We start from the raw sequence: 19,614 nt of genomic DNA, 5'->3' as shown, positions 1-19,614 counted from the left end.
AGTAATGTAATGTCCCAGTCCTCAGCAACACCATTGCCATTGTAACAGGGGTTATTATGAGTGAAATGGCAAGATTGGTTGGGTGCAGCAAGAAAAATACAGTGATGTTTGGAGAAATCATTCAGTTGTATGTTTTTACTTTCACAGAATGGTGCTGGTTATAGCCAGTTCCTTTCATCTCAGTCTCCTTCAAATGAAACATTAATAACTTGTATTTTACCTATCTGTAGCTCCTTTCACTGTAGACTCTGAAGGCCTGTCGTGGGCATTGGTGACTTAAGCCTCATGCGTAGAGGTAGGTCAGTATGGTGCCTTTATTTTCTAGTTGGGGAAACTGAGGCACAGCAGAATTAAATGCTGTGGCTGGCATCAGATAGGAAAGCTTCTAGCTGAGGGACACAGAGAGATCCCTTGTCTTTTCTTTTGCATCTTTAATCATAAGAATGTCCTTTAATGTTTTTGACAACTTAGCTGTAATTACCTTCCAATTAGCTGCAGATGAGTACAGTTATATTTACAGTGCAGGACCTTTGTGTTTCCATGCCAGAGCATGTTACCCTGGGACCGTCCAAGTGCTGTCCTGACTACTTTCAAAGATCACCTTTAACATGCAGCCACGTGTGCCAGGATGAAGGCAGGCTGGGGGCTCCAGGCCTCTCCCCAACCCAAGCAATGTTGTCTGTGGGAAGAGAAAAGGCAAGGTCTGCAGGGCTCCCGTGGGAAAGCGGGAAGCTCTCTCAGAAAGACGCCCTTCCTCCCTCCTGTCACACACACATACTTACTAATGTGTCAGGAGCTTCAGTGCACTTCCACAGAAGGAACAGCGCAACTATGAATAGGCCTCTTTACTCCAAGGCTCGTGTCAGGGTCCTGAAGTGCCTGACTGCGCCTGCAGGTTTAGAAAACATTGTCCAAATGAAGCTGTTATTTAAGTGGGACTAATGAGCCCGCAGTCATCTCTTTTGCAGATCCTCCTATTTCAGCCTGAATTTGGAATCTGATGTTTGGGAGCAGCCACCACAGCATAAACCTGGTTGGTTGCTTTTGCAAAGAGTAATGGTGAGATCTTCCTAGGGGAGAGGTCTGCGTTTGAGAAACTAGCAGGACACACTTCATGTGCTCCTCTGTGGCCATTGAGAAGGGGGACATGGCATGGCTGTGAGGTGACTGTGCCCATTGAGTCCAAGCTCTGCAGCTGTGTGTGGTGGAGAGGCGGTAGGTGTGTAGATCAAAGTCAACACTGCAAAGTAGCAGCTCAGTCTTTGCCCACTATGGCAGGTGCTCAGGTTGCAGAGACTGTGCAACCACAAAACAGTATCTGGAAGACTTTGCTGGCAAGAGTAATGAGCTACACCAGCCTGCAGGCTTCCACCCTTCCCAGTGTGTGCTGCATGGGAGGTACAGGAATAAAGGTGAATTTGAAGACTGAAGGAGATGAAGGCAGTTGTTTTCCTTGCTCTCTTCCCACCCCAGTTAAAGCAATGTACAAAGAAAACCCTTCTTTTCATATGAGTAAGAAAATGGGTAGATAGAAGCAGAATCAGTTTGGTGGACGCAGCGGTGTGAATTCAGAGGGAGTAACTGGTGCGCAGGTGGAGCTGAGCTCCACTGCTTGCACTCTGTGCGGACACCCAGTCCCAGACTGGGAACTGTCACTTCGTTAGTGCAGTGCTTTGCTATGTCCATATACACCAAAACCAGGATCAAGTATATGCTGATGACTCTCTCTGCCTTCTGCCAGCCCTCACCCCTGCTTTAGTCAGTAATTTTACCCTCTGACAAACCTGGTGCAGGTTGTGCATCTGTAAATTGAGCCAACTTATCCCTCATGTTATTTCTTCATCCAGTCCCACCGCTTGCAATTTCTGCCCAACCCACTTACTCCAGGTTTTGTTTTGGCATGTTGCTGAAAGGAGGCACCCAACTTTATGGGAATTTCTTTCTCAAGCTCTGTTTCTCCGACATGGTGTACTCAATGTCTGTTCAAAGTGGCAAACCGTGCTGCTGAGCACCACAGCCAGAAACAGGCTCTTGCATGGCCCTGGCCGTAGGACAAAGTTGGAGAGGAGATACACTACATTTCCCAGGACCCCCTGTTTCTGTATTCTCCTAAACTGTATTGCACAAAGCAGAAAGGACCCTCTAAAGAGCATTAAAAAGCAGGAAGTGATTGCAAATGCAAATCCATGCAGGTGCCTTTGAATGAGAGCTTGGTCTTGCATCACACACCTGTGATATTTGGAAGCTTAACCCAGGCAAATAAGGTGTGGATATCTCGCTGATTGCATATTCAGACAGGCACCTGCAGCTATTTGGCACAGTGCTTTCTGGTTTGGAAGTAGGCACTCCACACATACTTTACCTTGTCTGCGCTGTGCTTTTGTGGCTTTTGCCCCGAGCACTGTTGTCTCCAATTCTCATCTTGCAAAACAGCTCCTTAGCAAGGAACAAACGGAGCAGTGCAGGAGAAAGCCTGTCTGGTTGGGACACAGCTGTTCCTTGCCAGTTAGAGAAGCACCGTAATGTGGGAGGTGCTGCGCCGGGCTACTGCATTCAGGTGTTGCTATGTCCTGATGTCCTGAAGGAGGACGGATGACAGTCTGGTTTCACCCCAGTTCACAACCGCCAGACTTGCAGCTTCTTACTTTCTTCCGGTTGTGTTTCTAACCCCAGATGGGATGCACTGGGTGGATGCTCAGGAGGGGTGGAGAGGACGGGCATAGCTGATATAGTATTGGTGCACGTGCTTGAGATCACACTGTGGGGAGAGGCTGTGTGTCACGGTGTGCCCACAGGCCTTTCCCCATCACATGGCACTGAGTGCGTGCATTGCTGACGCATCCCCACGCAGTTGGCCTAGCTCTGCCGCGTGTCCCCCAGCCTCTTGTCAGTGTGCATCAGCCTGGCCCTGGGAGAACTGCAGACCCCAAGTGATCAGCAGAGAGGTCTGAGAGGTTGCTGCGTTACCTCCTCAGGGCTGGCATACAGATTCTGCTGCTGCGCATTTGGTCCCATTTCAAACAACTCTAACACTGCTCATTAAGGGAGTGCCTGCAGTTTAATAGATATTGCTGCTAGAGATCCTCCCTCCCCCTACTATTTGGTTGAAATTATCCTGGAAGCATGGAGTCTTATGCTGAGACTGCCTGCAAAGATGCCATTTATCTTGATGGTGGGGTGCTGTGCTCATCTATTCCCTAAAAACCAGGCTGACACTTGCTCCCTGTAAGCCACCAAAGGGCATGCAGATGACATGCTAGCAGCTTCAATCACCGCTGATGGGGAGTGGCAGGGACTGGAAGCAAAATGCTCAGGGTTTGTCACCAGTCCTGTCCCTGTCTGCTGTCCCAGTGCCCGCCTTCAAAAACCTTCCCAGATCAAATAATGGAAAAAAGGGGTACCAGGCTATTGTTGCCTCAGTATTATACTCAGGTTCCCTGTTTCTTTAGATGTGATTTAATAATTGTGCACTCTGAACTACCATAGCATTGCTGTGGGAAGGAGGGTGGCTGGACTTACTAATTACATATTTAGGGGGACCTTTGAGGAGCCCTTTAGCCTATGCAGCCCTAGAGCTGCTTTCACTGAGAAAGCTTATTTATATTTACAGAAAGAAATCGGCAAGTGCTTGGACAGGGTGAAGACCCCTTCCTAAGGCAGGGAGTGTGCATGCTGGGAGATCCACCCTTCTCATAGCAGGGAACAGGTGTCTGGTTGGGACCTCTTTGTGGACCATGAGATGTGGTGCTCAGCCCTAAGAGAGTGGCAGGACTCTGCTGTCAGTCTTTGTGAGCCAGTTGCTCCCTTGTCTTCTCCATCGTCCTGGTGAACAAGCTGGCAGCTAAAGATGGAGTCTCGCAGGCTGGAGCCAGCCCTCCTTCACAGCCACCTGTTCCAGAGGTTGCAGTAGAATCACCTGATGGAGGGGAACTCGGTGTCCCCAATATATTCATATGCCCGCTGAGTGCCATTGTGTGCCTTGGTGGCTTGTTGAGGAGGTGATGTGTCTTGCTAGAGGGCAGCACGGCATAGTCGCAGCAGTGCAGTGCTTATATGCTGTTTGCTAGGGTGAAAGGCCATGTCTGGCTCCCCAGGTTTTGCTCTCCTGTGTTCAGCTTGTAAGCCAGTTATTTGAAAAGATACCAGGCAGTCTCCTGTTCTCTTCAGATAACAGATACTGTGGAGATGGTGAGAGCATCCCCAGTAGTGCCCCCAGCTCCTTTCTGATCTACGTAGCTGTCCACCCCCCTCAGCGTTAAAAGAGGTGGTTTCTCACCTTTCAGAACACCATGAAGTTTTGTCAACATTTGCTATAAATAATGCTGGGGATCTTTGTGCCCAAAAGCATAATTACTAGGCTCAGCTCAGTTAAGCACATAATGCTGTGGAAGAGTGTCTTCTGGGAAGAATAACTTTTCCTCTCATTTCTTTTTCAGATCTATGTCATTGACAGTGCAGATAGGAAGAGGTTTGAAGAAACGGGTCAGGTAAGTTACTTATGCCCAGCTTCCTTTGAAGTAATTCAGTGCTGCTGAGTGCCCCTTGCTCGATAAAGTTAGGAAGATGATTTTGTTGTTTATGAGAGAAATTTGCATTTCAAGAGACTTGCCTTTCAACATCAATGCAGATTATTTTGGTAGACGTGAAACAAGTAAAATAGGTAGCCTAATTCCGTTTAAACAGAACGGTTTTAATTAAAGTTATACAATAATAGCAAATGGAGCCTAATACTGAAAGCAAAAACTTCTCTAAGTCCTTTAAACCTTGCCAAACCAAGACCCTGAGGAATCCTATTTTCTTATTTACAAAGTTGAAATGGAAATCATATTGACTTGATTGTCTTTTGGATGTAATTGAAAAAAAAAAAAAAACCTAAGAACTTTGTAACTAGGACTGGCCAGAAAATAAGATTTCCGTTCTGGAAGTTTTGAATGTTTTGTAACATTTTGCATTTTAGGATGGAACAAAAATAGGACTTTTGAACTTTCTTTTGTAAAATCCAGAAAGTGACAGTGTCCCAGAATAGCTAGCAACAGATTTACCACCACCCCCCCTGCCCAGAAATGGGAGATTTGGTTTAAAGCCCTCTGTTCTGCCTGATTTGAAGGAGGCCCTTGATCTTTTGCCTCTCAAATATCATGGACACCTCCTAACAGCAGAACTGTTGGTTGTTCTAGGGGTGGGGGAAATCTTTCCCCTGATGGAGCTATTTCATTTTATATCAGTAATTAAATATTCATTGGGCAAAAGAGAGGGAGAAGCAGAAGCTTAGAGCACTTGCCTTAGTCGGGCGGAGTCAGCCTGGACCCCTCATATTTCCGCAAACACTTTTGGTTTCAATAAATCAGCTGTCAGATGAAAGACCTATTTTGTTGAAAAATTCCCAGCCATGGGAGTTTATAACTCCATTCTCTTGTCCTGGTTTCCAAACCAAACATTGCTTTTTGGGGGATGGAGTCAGATTTCCACTGCAGTTTAGCATCTCCCTGACTGCATTCATTTAATCCAAAAGTTTCTAGCCTGTGGATGAAAGATGTTAGGACTATCTGAGAGCATGAGACCTTCCCAGCTAAATAAGGAGCCACAAAAATATCATGTACTCATCTATCTGCAACGCCAGCACTCCCTACAGGTTCAAGTTCTGCTGGGTTTGTCATATGTTCACATAGAGAAGTGACTTGAGACTGTGTGCTAGTTTCACATGAGGCCATTGCACAACTCTAGACATGAAGTATTTCAGCCATCATGGATCCACTGCAGATTTAGATTTGAGCTATTAAAAGAATCTCTTTGAGTCACCCAGTTTTGAATGAGCAAACCCATTTCAAGATGCCACCCAATGTGTGCTGTGCATATGGAGCCAGATTCCAGCTAGTAGAAGCTGATCTAGCTTGTCTTCAGCTAGCCGATGCCTTCAAAAGCATCGGCACTTTCTTGTGGGATTTCCATTTTGGGGGAGGGGGGGAAGTCCTTTCCTGCTCAAATTTCAGTGTATAAAACTTGGAACAGAACCCTGAAACTCATTGTTAGCAAAGATATCAGGGCTGGTGTCAATGGCTGCTCAGGTACAAATGCCAGTCAGGCAATAACTTAAGGCAGAGCCCTCATACTGCCAATTTACATGTTTTTTGCTGTTTCATCAATTTTGGTCTCCTGGGAGCAGGGACTGGTAAAACACAGTTGTAGCATTTAAGGCAACTGCTAATTTCAGACCAAGATGAAGATTTTTGTAACCTGTAATTGGAAGAAATCACTTTTGAACCTTGGGCAGAGATGATTGTATACATTTTTGCTCTTATAATAAGATCTAGGTTTCACTGGAACACACTCTTCTAGCATTTGCCCTAAATATATTTCTAATTAGAGACAACCACTGGTGGTTGAAGGTTTCCTTGCCTTCCCTCTCTCTATCTTCCCCCCACCCCGTTCCCTTGTAAATGATACAGGAGCTGGCTGAGCTTTTGGATGAAGAAAAGCTTAGTGGAGTCCCCGTGCTCATATTCGCTAACAAGCAGGATTTGCTGACAGCTGCCCCTGCTTCGGAGATTGCTGAGGGACTGAACCTACACACAATTCGGGACAGAGTCTGGCAGATCCAGTCTTGTTCTGCTCTTTCAGGAGAGGGAGTACAGGTAAGGCTCTGGAGACGGCTTGCTGTGCCAGCAGGCCATCTCTAAGAGATTGTTGTCTGTTGATCTGTAGGGTGGGCTGGACCGGCTGCCTTCTGAAGCAGGGTCAGTGCAGCCAGAACCCTTGCAGCACAGAATGCAGAGGGCGGGCGCGTGTCTTGTTGCCTGTGCAAAGGGAAGGGGGAGTTGCAGGTCCTTGGGATCTCTCCAACCCTGGGAAAGGGGAGAGTGGTTGCCTCCCCACCCAGGACCCATTGGCTGGGCCAAATGAAGACGCTGATGTATTTTAAAGGGACTGCTGTCAGATTAATTTTCACAAAACAATTTGTCTTTTACTGTTAACCCCTTTGACTGTTACAAAAGTGCACTTTAGAAATCTGATTTACCTTAGCTGCTAATGTCATTTGGCGTTTTGCTCAACCCAGGCGCCAGAGGGAAACCAATCAATTTTTCTGATCCAGAGAAACTCAAGAGTTGTATGCAGGGCAAGGACCACTTCTAATGGCAGCATGTGGGGCAGCAAAAACCCACCGAGGGTGCTGAGCTGTGTTCCTGTGCTGAACTGTAATAGCTGTGTCTTGGGCTCCTGTGCTGCAGCCAGTTTCTGCAGTATAGTAGCTCTTTGTAATGTAAATGGGACCTAGGTTTGTTTATTTCACTCTTAGGCTTTCCTGGATTAAAGAAATATTTGCAGTGCTGGAAATCCAGGCAGTCAGGAGTACTCCCTTCACTGATATTTACAGAAGCAGAATGGTGAAGACATTTATCTTCACTGCAGTTTCAGTAAAACCTAATTTGCAGATGCTATAGAGCTGTTCAGGATAGTCAGAACTCAAGCTGGGTATGAAGAGTTGCAGAAGCAGCCCGCAGTATGAGTGGGCAGTAAAATGGCAGATGAAATTCAGTGTTGACAAGTGCAAAATAATGCACATGAGGAACAACAATCCCAACTATACACATACAATGCTGGACTCAAAATTAGCTGCTATTACTCAGAAGCATATCATTGGGAACAGCGGTAGTGCTCATCAGAGGCCAGAGGGGAAAATCAGATGCTAGAGAATTATCAGAAAGCAAACAAGAAACATCCCAGAAAACATTTCTTTTGTAGCCAGATGAAGACTTGTCGGGCCTGTATCTTGAACATGACATCCATTTCTGTCTCTGCCACATCCGGCAAGATTTTAATAGTAGTAGAATCATAGAGTCCAACAAAAAATTAGGATAAAGGGTCTTCAGGAGATCTTCAGACCCTGTTTAAAGCAGGGATAACTGTGGGTCTAGAGGAGGTTGCTGAGGGCCTTGTCCAATCAAGTTATAAGTACCTCCAGGCATCGAGATTCCACAACCTCTCTAGGTAACCTCTTCTAGCACTTAACTAGCCTCATCAGAAAAAAATACTGTCCATATATCTGCTCAGAATTAGGAGAAATTTGAGAATCCTCTGTTGAGAATGATCAGCAGCACAAAGCGGCATCTCTACACAGGGATAATAAATAAATTAGGACTTGCAGCTTGGAAGCGAGAGTACAGAGAGTGGGGATATCTTCAGGATTTATAAAATAAGGTATAAAAAGGTCAGATAGACTATAAGCTATTTTTCAGGTTGCTAGAGGAAGGGTGTTCCTAATGAAATAATCAGGCAGCAGCTTAAAAGAAATTAAAATAAGGGCTTCTTTGCAAGTCGTGTAATTAAATTGTGGATCTCATTGGCACAGGATGTTGTGGAGACCAAAGGTGTCAGTTGGTTCAGAAAAATACTAAGTGAATTTCTGAAAAAGGGATTTGCAGGCAGTCACTGACCACTAAGATCTGGAGGCAGCTTTTGAATGAGGAACAGAGCAAGGGAGATCGTGTTCCTACATGTTCCTTCCCTTGGCATCCAGAAGGGGGACACTGGCCTGGATGGACCACTGGTCTGACCCAGAACAGCAGTTCTTCTGACTTTAAATTCTTAACCCAATGTTTAGACCTAAATGTAGTAGATGGTGTCCTCCAAAGGGCCTTTATTTAGTTAGCTAAGATACAAATTCAGCTATGTCGCAGCCAAATCTTGTGAAAGGTTTCAACTCTCATCTTTATTCTGAAGTGGTGGTGGTAGATGGAAATGCATTCCCCACTGGCAATGTATATTCAAGTCTAAAGAAACGCGATCAAGAAAATGAGGCTGCAGTTCACAGGTTGCAAGCAGGCATAGATCACCTTCTTCCCTCCTCCAGGCCCTCCTCTAGTTTATGGAAGTCCAAGTGATCTCTCCAGGTGCAAAGGGGCAGTAAAGTGGCAGATGAAATTCAAGGACATGTATTGGATGTGGAAGAACTAGATGATGGAAAGTGGCACTCTCTGTTCATGAGCTCTGAAAAATGCCACCTTCTCAAGCTGATCTGTGGGCTCTCTGGAGTGGGCTGCACACTTCTTTGTTGATAGCGCCTTCTTACTGTGCCCCTCTCCCTGAAGTACAGTGCATTCCTGTGCATTCAACAGAGTAAAATACGCAGCCCAATACCCTCTACTGGGGAAATGAAATCTGCTGCATTCACTTCCAGAAAACAGAAGACGAGCTAAATAAAAGCCTTTGCAGGCCTATATATTTTGTTCATCATGCTTATCTAGACAAATTAATTTAGATGCAGGCCAGATAACGTCCCACTTTGTCCACAGTCTCATTGCCCTAAATACTGCAGCTTATTCCATAAATTATTATTGCAGAAAGGTCAGGAAAGTCTCAAACTCTCTACAGCTTTTAGAAAGAGCCCCTACATCTGTCTTCTGCCTTAACTCGAGCCCTGTCAAATCAGACAGCAAGAATGCCAAGCTCTCCCATTCCTTGGAAATTCATTGAACAAAATGATTTGGGAGATGGCTTTTAAACTAAACCTGGATGAGCCCAGGAAGAAATGGCATCTTCAGTCCTGGAGACTCTTAAGGAGGTGAATATGCTCAAAATTTAGGGGAATCAAAGAAGAACTTGTTTAAAAACAAGTAAGATTAAGAAAGATGTTTTTGAGAATTGTGGTATACAGTATCTCTACCAGTGGCTCAGAACTGGAGCTCTCTGTGTAGTTAAATCTCAGGTCACTGCTTTAAGGACTTCTTTGAGAAATGACAATGAGTGACAGCAAAATAAATGAAGAGGTGGAAGCATCAGGTATTCAGAATGAAAGCCAAGGAGGGAGCGCGCTAACCATTGCTGCTGATGGAATATATTAGCTAGAATAAAATTGGAGACATTGCTGACAGATTTTGCAGGGAAGAGTGGTGGCATATCTAGTACTGAGTACATGCAGGAAGAGAGCTCATAGGGGAAGATATTTGTGGTAGCTTGAAGGAAAAGCAATGACCAAAGATAAATAATGCCAATATATGAAGGAGAAATAGTTTGAAGGTCATTTAATTAGTTTAGCTTCTAGCACCATGGTGTATAGAATTGGGTAGTTAAGACTGGGGATTTCAAGGTTAATGAGATTAGATTATGGTTAATAGAATTATATAAATTTAGAGAATTTAACTATTATTTGAAATGGGTTATTTAATAAAACTGTTAATTAAGGAGGGAATCCATATTGTCATCTTCTTTTTTAAAATTAACCACTGGGGACTCTGGAAAAGGGGCCCAGCAATGTCCTGGGCAAGCTCAGAAGAGAGGTGACTGGGTTAACTGGAAACCCCATGTAGTGTCCTCTGGACACCAGCTGGTAGCCCCTGTTATGCCAGCTGAAGACTTCATTACTTCCTGACTGTAACTGTGGGCAGTCCTGGTCTTGTTAGTCAGACTTCATGGTGCTGTTGAGGGGGGAGCGACATACCTCATGCTTAGATGTCCTTTTAAGCAAAAATGTCTGCTCGGGTCTGATTTTATCCTTCAGCGCTAGTCAGGAAAGCAGGAGAGCTTTTTCTCCCCACCACAGCTATTGGAGCTTTGCCTCTGGAGCAGCGTCCTGCACCAGCTTCCGCTGAGACCCTTGCACAGGGTACAGCAAGTGAGGGGGGTGATCGCTGATGTCAGCAGAGAAACGTGAGGGAACTGTTGCCTCACAACAGCTCTGTGGTGCCACATAGATTCTCTTGGGGTTGTGTTTTGTGAGCAGATCCCCCAGTTGTAGTCCTTGGTGTGCAAAAGCTATGTACATTCCACCCTGGCCAGCCACAGTGGGGTGAAAGCAGGCAGGACTGCTGTTTTGTAGCCTGCCCTCTTGCTGAAGGTGTGATTTAGGGGCCAGGGTGTATATTAAACGTGACTCAAGGCTTTGGACCAGTCCATGCTCTGCAGCTTGCTTCTTGTCTGAAGCAAGAGCCTCCGATCAAGGCAGCAGGAGCTCAGCCTGCCCTGAGGAATCGTCCTCCAGAACGATGCTGCTGCGTATTGTGTCTGGAGTCTCCCAAGCATAATGGCTCCCTGGAGACCATTAAAAGCCAGTGGAACTGAGAGTAGCCACTAAACTTCTCTAATTTATGCCAGAACTGGTCTGGCCCAGAGGACTGTGGGAAGGGCAGAGCCGCCTTCTCCTCCGTGCCTGTTTCAACCCAGTTGAGAATGAAGCCCAAGACTGAAGTTATGCCTGTGCTGCGATTCAGCACTTCATAAGGGCAGGATTCAGAACAGGACCCCCGGCAATGTTGTATCCTCAGAGCTAGGTTTTGTCTTTAAGATGTCTTAGCCAGGGCAGGCTAGATGGGGATCTTCCACATCTTAACGAGGTTCTGGGGCTACTTGTAAATGTGATTTAAAAGCAATTTTGATGACGGCAGCTCTCCCGGGGTGGGCCGAGCCGGTGCCTGTTGAGGAAAACCAACCATATTTCCAGATTACAGGGCAAAGTCTTGTGATTTTTAAGCAGGGTAAGGAGGGAGTCTACAGCGCTGCATCAGGGATACAAGGTCTCGGAGGACAAAAGAAAAGCTTGCACCCAAGCAAAAAACAATGGATAATGTACTTGCAGGAGCCTGTAAAAGCCGGTCTGTATGATGACTGGAGGTGCAAAGAAATGACAGATAATGAAGGCACGGTCCTAGCTGTGCAGAGAGAAGAAAGTGACGGTTAAAATAACGCATAACAAAAATGCTGGAGATGGAGAATTTTGCACTTGCCTGACCCAATTTGTTATGGCAGACAGAGGATTACATGAAAGGATTAAGCTTTGCTGCCCTTAAGGTCACGTTAGGGGTCACAAGTTTGTAGCCTTGCCTGATCCCTGGCTTGCAGGGGAGCAGAAATCAGGAGGCTTTTTATGGGGTGGAAAGGACTTTTTCGCCGTGTTTGAAGTCAGATTACTTCACTCCCATAGCCACAAAGCTGATAATGCAGAGAATAAGCAAGCAGTGGGCTAATCTCAAGCAGGACTTTTTTTATTTCTCCCGGGGAGGGCTCTTCCAGTCCTTTCCCAAAGGGCGTTAGAGTACAACTCCCTTGGCACAATAGCAGATGTGACTGCAGCAAGGCGGGGTTGTGCCGAGCGGCATTTCTCTGCGAGGAGCATTATCCTCTTCCCTGGAGTTCTCTCTTTTTGCTTTGGTAAAGTTTACTAGCTGCTTGTTAAGGAGCTAAGAGAGGCAAAGCTGAAAGATCTGAAATCTTCCCCTGGCTATGTTTTCCCAGTGTTGACTTGAGGCTGGAATACTAATATTGTATCCATCTCCATCCTCAGAGTACCTGCCTATGTCTCTCCGTCTCAACAAAGCAGCACAAGGACATCTATCAAGATCTAAATGTTACTGTAGGGATTGTACTTTCTGCACAAGAACCATCTTTTAAGCATGCAGATAGGGGGACAGAGTGTGTAGGGACGAAGGATGACAACAGTTGACTCACTGTGGACTTGACTCTAAAGCATTGATTCCTCCTTCCTGTGTGCCTTCCCCATAGCAGCTCTTTGTGTTTATAGCAGCTTCCTTGGATTTCCTCTGTTTTACCAACCCTCTCTCCTGGTTCAAACCTTAGGTAGAAAAACTGCAAACGTACATTTTAGTTGCTTTTGCTTTCCATTGCATTTGCTGTTCTCCACAGCATTTGGGGACACTGCAAAACACATGCCCAAAACAAAGTTTCACCAGAAGCTACAGATGTAGCTGCGGTGTGGATGAAGATGAGGTGTATGTGAGACACCTTCCTCTCCTATAAAACACATGTAGACCTGAGTGTGTTCATTTTCCCTTTATCACTGTCAGGCAAGGAAATACAATTAAATGTGATTTTTTTCTGTCAATTAACTCATGCCAGAAGAGTTTTTAAAATCTATTCCCGCTTTAAAAGTTCAGTGACCTACTTATGTATTTCAAGCGTATTTGGAGTTCACCTTTCCTCTTGCATTTTGCTATGTCATTCTTTTGCCCTCGTTAAAATGCTTGATGCAGCCAGGCTCCCAGCCATGGTAAATCCCATCATAAACTCTGCTTTATGACCCTCACCACGCTGGTGCTGAAATGGTCTGTCTTTCCCCTTCCCAAGCTCCCAAATGGCAGCAGGCAGAGTTTTAATCACTGTGAATTCAGGTTGTGGTCAGATTAGGTAGAAGATAGGATGCATGTTTGTTGTTTTGCAGTGATGTATTGTTTCTGGGATTACTGTGCTGAATAGCAGAGGGTGTCAGCTGATATTTATTACTTTAAGCTGTCTCAGCTGTTCTGGTTCAGCAAATAAACCTACATTCAAAATGAATGAGGAGCTCTGCTTGCCTTGTATGCCATGATGTGTGCAAATGTGATTATTGCTTCCGAGGCAGGGGAAGCTGAAATCATTGTGGGAGCATTTTTAGTTATTTATTTATTTTTACTCTTTGCAGGCAATCATGCAGATTTCTAAAGCACACAATCAAGCCAAAGGCTTGACACCTCTCCTCCTAGCCCCATTGTTAAGCCCTGGCATTCCTCATGCTGGGAATCACTGGCTCCCTCTCTCTCTAAAGTGATAAGCTTTAAACCACGCTATTGATTGCTTAAGGCATTACATGTTTTACACCTAGGTTATCAGTGTTATTGAAAGGGGAAGACACAAAGCTACCGGGCCTTAAAATGAATCTACCTCTCGTCTTTTCCCATTTGCTCTGAGGATTTCAGACAATTTGTTTTACACTGATCTCTGCTGTGGAGATAAATAAATGAAACCAGAGATTTCAACCCTCCCCAAGGTTAGAGTTAGAAGTGTTATTAGTGTAGGGCCTCATGTGCACCCCAGCACAAGCTGGGCTCACTTATCCTTTATTTAACGCAGCAACAAGGACTGATTTCAAAAGTTGCTGCTCCCCTTCAGATAAGAAGTGTCACATAGCACAGCTATCAAGGTGAATTGGTATTTTCAAGTGAGAACCTCTCTGCTTCTGATTAAGCCCTGAGGACTCCCTCTCTTCTCTTTTAACTCTTTAGCTCCCTGACATGGGCACCACCTTCGCGGCTGAGGGGCAGCATGGAGGTCTTGGCTCACCCAAAGGGCCTGCTGCGCTGTGCCTTCGGCCATCTGTCCTTGGGGAAGTTGAGGTCCTCGGCAGCCTTTTGGCAGTCAGGGACAAGGCTGTAGGAAGCCAGCAACGCTGCTACCACAGGGCTAGCAGTGATGCTGGCACAAAGGCTCTGATCTTCTTTAGGGTCTAACTATTGTTTTAATGATCCAAAAATGACCACTGAACATAATACTGCCCCCCTGCCCCAAAATCTAAAGTGACATTTGCCCAATTTCCAAGCACAAAGATGTGCTGCTCCCCTCTCATCCCCAAAACCCTGCTTGCCACCTTTTTGCCCTGAGCCTCCCTGTCAGCAGAGATACCTCATAGGCAGAGTAGAGGTAATGGATTTTATGGGAAGCAGTTACGGGGACACTGTGCATCTTGCACTCCATTGTGCACATCTCCTAGCAGATGAAGTGTTGCATTGGCCTTCAATAGCATAATCTCATTCTGGGATCTCAGCAGTAAACGCATGAATTGGGTATTTGTGGCAGAAGCATTACCGTCCTGCTTGCGATAGTTGGAAAAGTCGTGCACGTGTTTTTATGGAGATACCCTAAAAAATATATCAGCCTCTTAAAATGTGACTGCGTTGCTTCTCACTGAACCCCTGTGGGACCCCTGAGGGCCCGTTTTCTGTGAGGGCCCTGAGGAACAGGGAACAAGGTCCAGATCCAGTTATTGCAGTGACTTTCATGGATCTGGATTTCAAGGCTAGCAGCCGAGTAGAGAATTAGAGCCATATTCTTAACAAGGAGCTGACTGTATAACAAGCAGCCCCCTAAAATCCACGATCTCAAAGATAAGATGATTTGCCCAAGGTTACACAAATCAACTGTAGCTGAACCTGGAACTGAGCCTTCATCTGCCACTGACGTACCTTGACTGCAAAGTGATCCTTCCTCGAAGGGCCTACACATAGCGACATGATGAGATGATGATACTTTTTACGGTCAGATGAAAGATTTAATAACCTCTGTGTGACAACATCTACTGAGCAAGGAAGCACTTATTTTTTTAACCCACAGCGGTTTTGGTTGCAGAGGGCAAGCAGGGGACAGATGAGGAGGCAGAACGCGATGCTTGCAGAATGGTGGTCGGGTGGGACTGGGGGATTCGTGTTCCCTTCACTTGACTAACATTACCTTTCTCTGTCTGAAGGACGGCATGAATTGGGTGTGCAAAAATGTCAATGCTAAGAAGAAATAAAGCATTCAGAGCTGCATGGAAATGGAGGAGCGGTGGGAGCAGAATTCTAGCCTGAAAACACTAATTTGCTGCTTTCTGACCAAATGTTTTTCCATCTGTGCACAGCTACAGCTGTTAAAAGGAAAAAAAAAAAAGAAAGAAAAAAAGGGAACAACATTCGTTAAAACCTACTGCTGGATTTGGAACTTGACCTGCTCTTTAGTATCGTTTTTTATCCCAATAAAGGAATTGTATTTCCTCCCTATGCATAAATAATATTAAATGTCTGATTAGCAAGCGAGTTTGTAAGCAGAAGCAATTCTGCGATTCAGTGTGGAGCAGAGGGAGTGGTGAGTAACTGTAGTTGCTTAGATGCATAGGACCTGCCCTATAGGTGTGGGTTTGTGGTTGCTGAGGACACACTCAGGTGTCAGTCACAGCTTCCCCTCAGTGACAGATAAAATGCAGTTGTGTTACCAATTGTGGGTAGTTTCTTAAAATAAAGCTGCTAAGAAGTCATTTGCGTAATGAGGGTAGAAGACTTCCACATATTCCTGTAGCCATAAAAGAGGAGTTTGATCATAACAAGGCACTGTTGCATTGCGACATCGCTATAGAAGGGAGAGAAGGGTTCTCTGTGTGTAATTGAAGCTCTTTACAGTTGGAATAATGCAGGATGAACATGCCTAGGGCTTTTCTCGCAGCTGAAGGAGAATTTAGCCCAGCATTTCACCTTGAGCCAGCAAAACCGTGGTTCCTATGTTCAGTAAATTCCATACGTGAGATTAGTCTTGATGTTGAACAATCCCTGTTGATTTTCCCTTGATGTTAAGGCAACTCTGCAGCAAAATGCAATTAAGTCCATGATTACTTTCTAGAATGAGATACCAGGTCCCAGGCTTCCTTTTTGAAATGCACAAAATATATTCTGTCTATGCCCCTTCCTTGGCAGGCCTTGCCTAGCCCTTTGAGGGGCTCGGGGGGGCTGCCCCGCGGCAGGCTGGGTGCCCAGGGCCTGAAGTCCCCCCAGCTTGGTGCTGGCTGTAGATTGCCACAGTGGAGGGTGAGGATCCCGATGAATGGCAGATGGGAAGCACTCTTTAGAATGAGGATTCGTTCTTTCCCAGACTGGCTTTCCTCTAAAAGGATGCAGTTGCTGAAATAGGAAAGAGAATGTGTTTTCCACCTCCTCATCCCCAATTCAAATCTAGCCCCAGCTGACAGTGAGCAGGAGTCATTAGCACGCCAAAGCAGCCATGTCCTGTATGAAGCGAGCTTGGTGACTCCTGGGCCAGTTTCTAATGCACAGATGGTAAAATAATCCCACTGCCCTGCTTGCCAGCTTTGTTTGCTGCCTGCCTGCGAAGGGCCAGAGAATGACTAGGGACTAGGGACTGCATTACCCCTTCCACCTCTTGGAGACGGACCGGCGGGCAGTGTGGGGAAAGCTGCTTGTACTAAAGCATGTGGCTTTACCACGCGTCAGCGAGTTGACTCATGGACCCAGGCAGACGGCTGACACCCCTGGAGCTCCCAGCTCTTTTCTCCTCCCTTCCCCCGGACGTCTCCACCTCACGGCAGAAACATCTGCACTGTACGTGAAGCAGCCCCTGGCTGCCTGCATGTTGCAACCCAGCAGATTAAAATCATCCGGGGCTGATTCCGGGTCCCCACATACATCGGGATGTACAGTAGTGGTTCAGGAGTTGATCTGCCTGTAGTTCAGCTCTTTGCTGTGGCTGGGGGGCAGAGGGACAGCTGGGACAGCAACTGCTTTAGCAATCCAACTTTAATCTGCCTGTGTCCGTGAGTCAGCACCCTCTGAGTGCATCTGTCTCCAGCTCTGAGGCAGGACATGCATGCCGGAGTAGCACAGCCTTGCTTTGAAACCCAGATGACTTGGGGATGGGGGGGAACAGCAGCGGTGTATGGAAAAGCAGGCTCAAGTGAGCTGTTAAGCAATCACTAATGACACAAAGTGACACAGCTCCAGCTTTGCATGGATTGAGTAAGGAGTCATAGGATGAGGAGAGATGTTCATTTAAACATAGCTTGTTCAGCGACTCCCCGGCTGCAATGGCTTACTGAAACCCTAGGAATATGAGCACTGCGTGTTCCTGGGTCAGCCCAAGGAGGAGCAATGCATCCTAGCATCACCTTTTCCTTACAATTAATGCATTTGCCTCATGTAAGCACTGTAAAGAATTCCAGCCCTTCCTTGTAGGCACACTTTGTGCTGGCTGAGTGGCGGAGCTTTGTGACAGATATTCCCAAGCTTTGGATTTGCCTGTCCTGCATGTCAGATGCAGAGTAAAATGCTTGGGTACCCCTCCTCTGGCCTAGGCAGGACAGAGCAAGACCTCCTTGGGGGCTCAGGCATTGATCCTTCTCACTTGCAAGGGAGTTGAGTTGGTGCTTCCCTGCTCCCTACTTTTTTACCAGTGGCACACTTACCCTGTGACACCCCAGCTGTGCCACAGTTAGCTTTCTGGATCCAAAAAGCATCCAGCAGGATAATTTGGATTTTTAGGCTCCCATTGGTTAAGCTTGGAAATGTGTGTAACGTAGTGGTTTTCCCATTGCTCCAGCTCAGAAGGAAAAATTGCCTTACTGAATTCAGGATCCAGAAGCGTTTGCTGGCTCATTCATTGTGTTTGGGTGTAGCTACATATATTGGTTGCGTGCATCTGTGCCAGTCAGAGCTTCACCTGTAATCTGGTGGATTAATTTCATTTACCTACACCAGGTAGTAAGAGAGGAAGACCATGATAGAATAAGCTGTGCTGGGAGGCCGGAGGTGGAGGGTTTAAGTGACCATGACTTAAGTAAATCACCCTGCAGTGATGTCTGTAAACGCTCCTTGTATTGTAAACATCTCTCTCTGCATCGACCTGGTGAAAAATGTAAAAAGGATTTGAGGTTCTGTTCACTTGCTGCTCCTTATCTGAATGCATTTACATCTGCTATACCTTCTGCAGGGCTCTCCTCCCTCAGCAGCACTTGGCTAAATACCACCTGTAAAACTGGCTGGGGCCAGCCAAAAATGCCTGCTGCGGTTCAGCAAAACCCCTGCCCCTCTCCCAGCCCTTCAGCTCCTGCTTCGTTTATGGTAATTGCATACACAAGGCTTTGTCCTTCCAACTCTGTCTGCTCTGCCCTCCTTTAAGTGAGCTTCGGGGGAAGCGAACGGTCTCATTGGTATGGGTGGAGCTTTGCCACACGTCGCATCAATTCATAGATTTTTAAAGCCAGAAGGGACCGTTGTGTTCCTCTCTCCTGACCTCCCGCGTAACACAGCCCATTAAACGCCACCCTGCCGGCGCGGTGACTTGTGGTTGAATTAGAGCACCTCTGCGAGGAAGACACCCAGCCTTGATTTAAAGGCTCGGAGTGACAGACAGATCCAGCCCAGGCCTCGAGAAGTTTGTTGCAGGGGTTAATTCCCCTCTGGTGGGGAGTTTGTCTTGCTTCACTTTCAGGTCATTAAATCTGGCTTTACCTTTGCGATAGATGAAAGATGCCTCTCCTGCCCCTTTGTGTTCTCGGGGCGGGGGGGGCGGGGAGAGATGATGGAGAAGTGAAATTCTCCAAGGGCAGATCAGGAAACGTGAGTCCAAGCCCCTGCTCTGACCACGAGCACGGGGCGTGGGGTTCCACATCCTCCTCTGGCTGTGGCCATGTCCCCCACCGCGGCCCCGATGGAGGGTGTCTCTCCTTGCCCTCAGAGAATGCTTGCCAAAGCTTCATGCAGCCTTCTTCCATTTTTCCCCTTACCAATACTGCTGCTTGCACGTTAATGACTTCTTTCTCTGTCGAAAATGTAACTGATCAGCAGACATTCTTTACTAAAAGTGTACTGAGATGAGACCAGCCCTCTCAAACTTGCCCCCTGCCCCACCGGGCTCACTTTTCTGCGAAGGCACAAGGTGGTGGCTGTCACATTCCCTGGGTCAGCTGGGTCCACACAAGCTCTTTCTTTTATGTTCCCTTTTTGAATTTCACCAAAAAGGGGTATTTGCGATCTCTGGTCATGTTGTTACTCAGTGTATAATTTAGATGTCTTTGTCAAAAAAAAAAAAAAAAAAAAAAAGAAATAAATTAAAATTTAGTAGAAAGACAACTTGTGTTTGGGAGTGATCCTTTTTCTTCGACAGACTTATTTTCCCAGCGGTCATTTGAGGACTGCATCTTTCCAAGGAGCCACCAGTCAGTCGGAGAAGCTGCTCTTCCGCCGCTCCCTCTGTCTCCTCGTCAGAGGCAGTCTCCGGTACTAGATGTGGTCAAAACAGTTGGAAAAAGCCTTTTCCCTTTGGATTTTTACATGCCTAAAACTATCAGAAAAGCCAGCGAGTGAGACAGGC

General features: G+C 46.3%; 1 protein-coding gene across 3 annotated transcripts in view; it reads left to right on the top strand.

Moving 5' to 3' along the window:
• The window catches only part of ARL3 (ADP ribosylation factor like GTPase 3), a 30,602-nt gene extending 11,229 nt beyond the window's left edge, over positions 1–19,373 (top strand). Inside the window, exons 4-6 of one of the 3 annotated variants that reach the window (XM_055794198.1) lie at positions 4,437–4,487; positions 6,447–6,632; positions 15,227–19,373. In XM_055794198.1, coding sequence (XP_055650173.1) covers positions 4,437–4,487; positions 6,447–6,632; positions 15,227–15,274 — 285 coding nt within the window. In that variant the 3' untranslated portion in view covers positions 15,275–19,373. The other 2 variants (XM_055794199.1, XM_055794194.1) reach the window with 2 other exon arrangements.
• Positions 19,374–19,614: the final 241 nt, after the last annotated feature.

This window comes from Falco peregrinus, chromosome 1, assembly GCF_023634155.1.
Source record: "Falco peregrinus isolate bFalPer1 chromosome 1, bFalPer1.pri, whole genome shotgun sequence".
NCBI classification, from domain to species: domain Eukaryota; kingdom Metazoa; phylum Chordata; class Aves; order Falconiformes; family Falconidae; genus Falco; species Falco peregrinus.
This window is presented reverse-complemented; position numbering and strand designations above follow the sequence as displayed.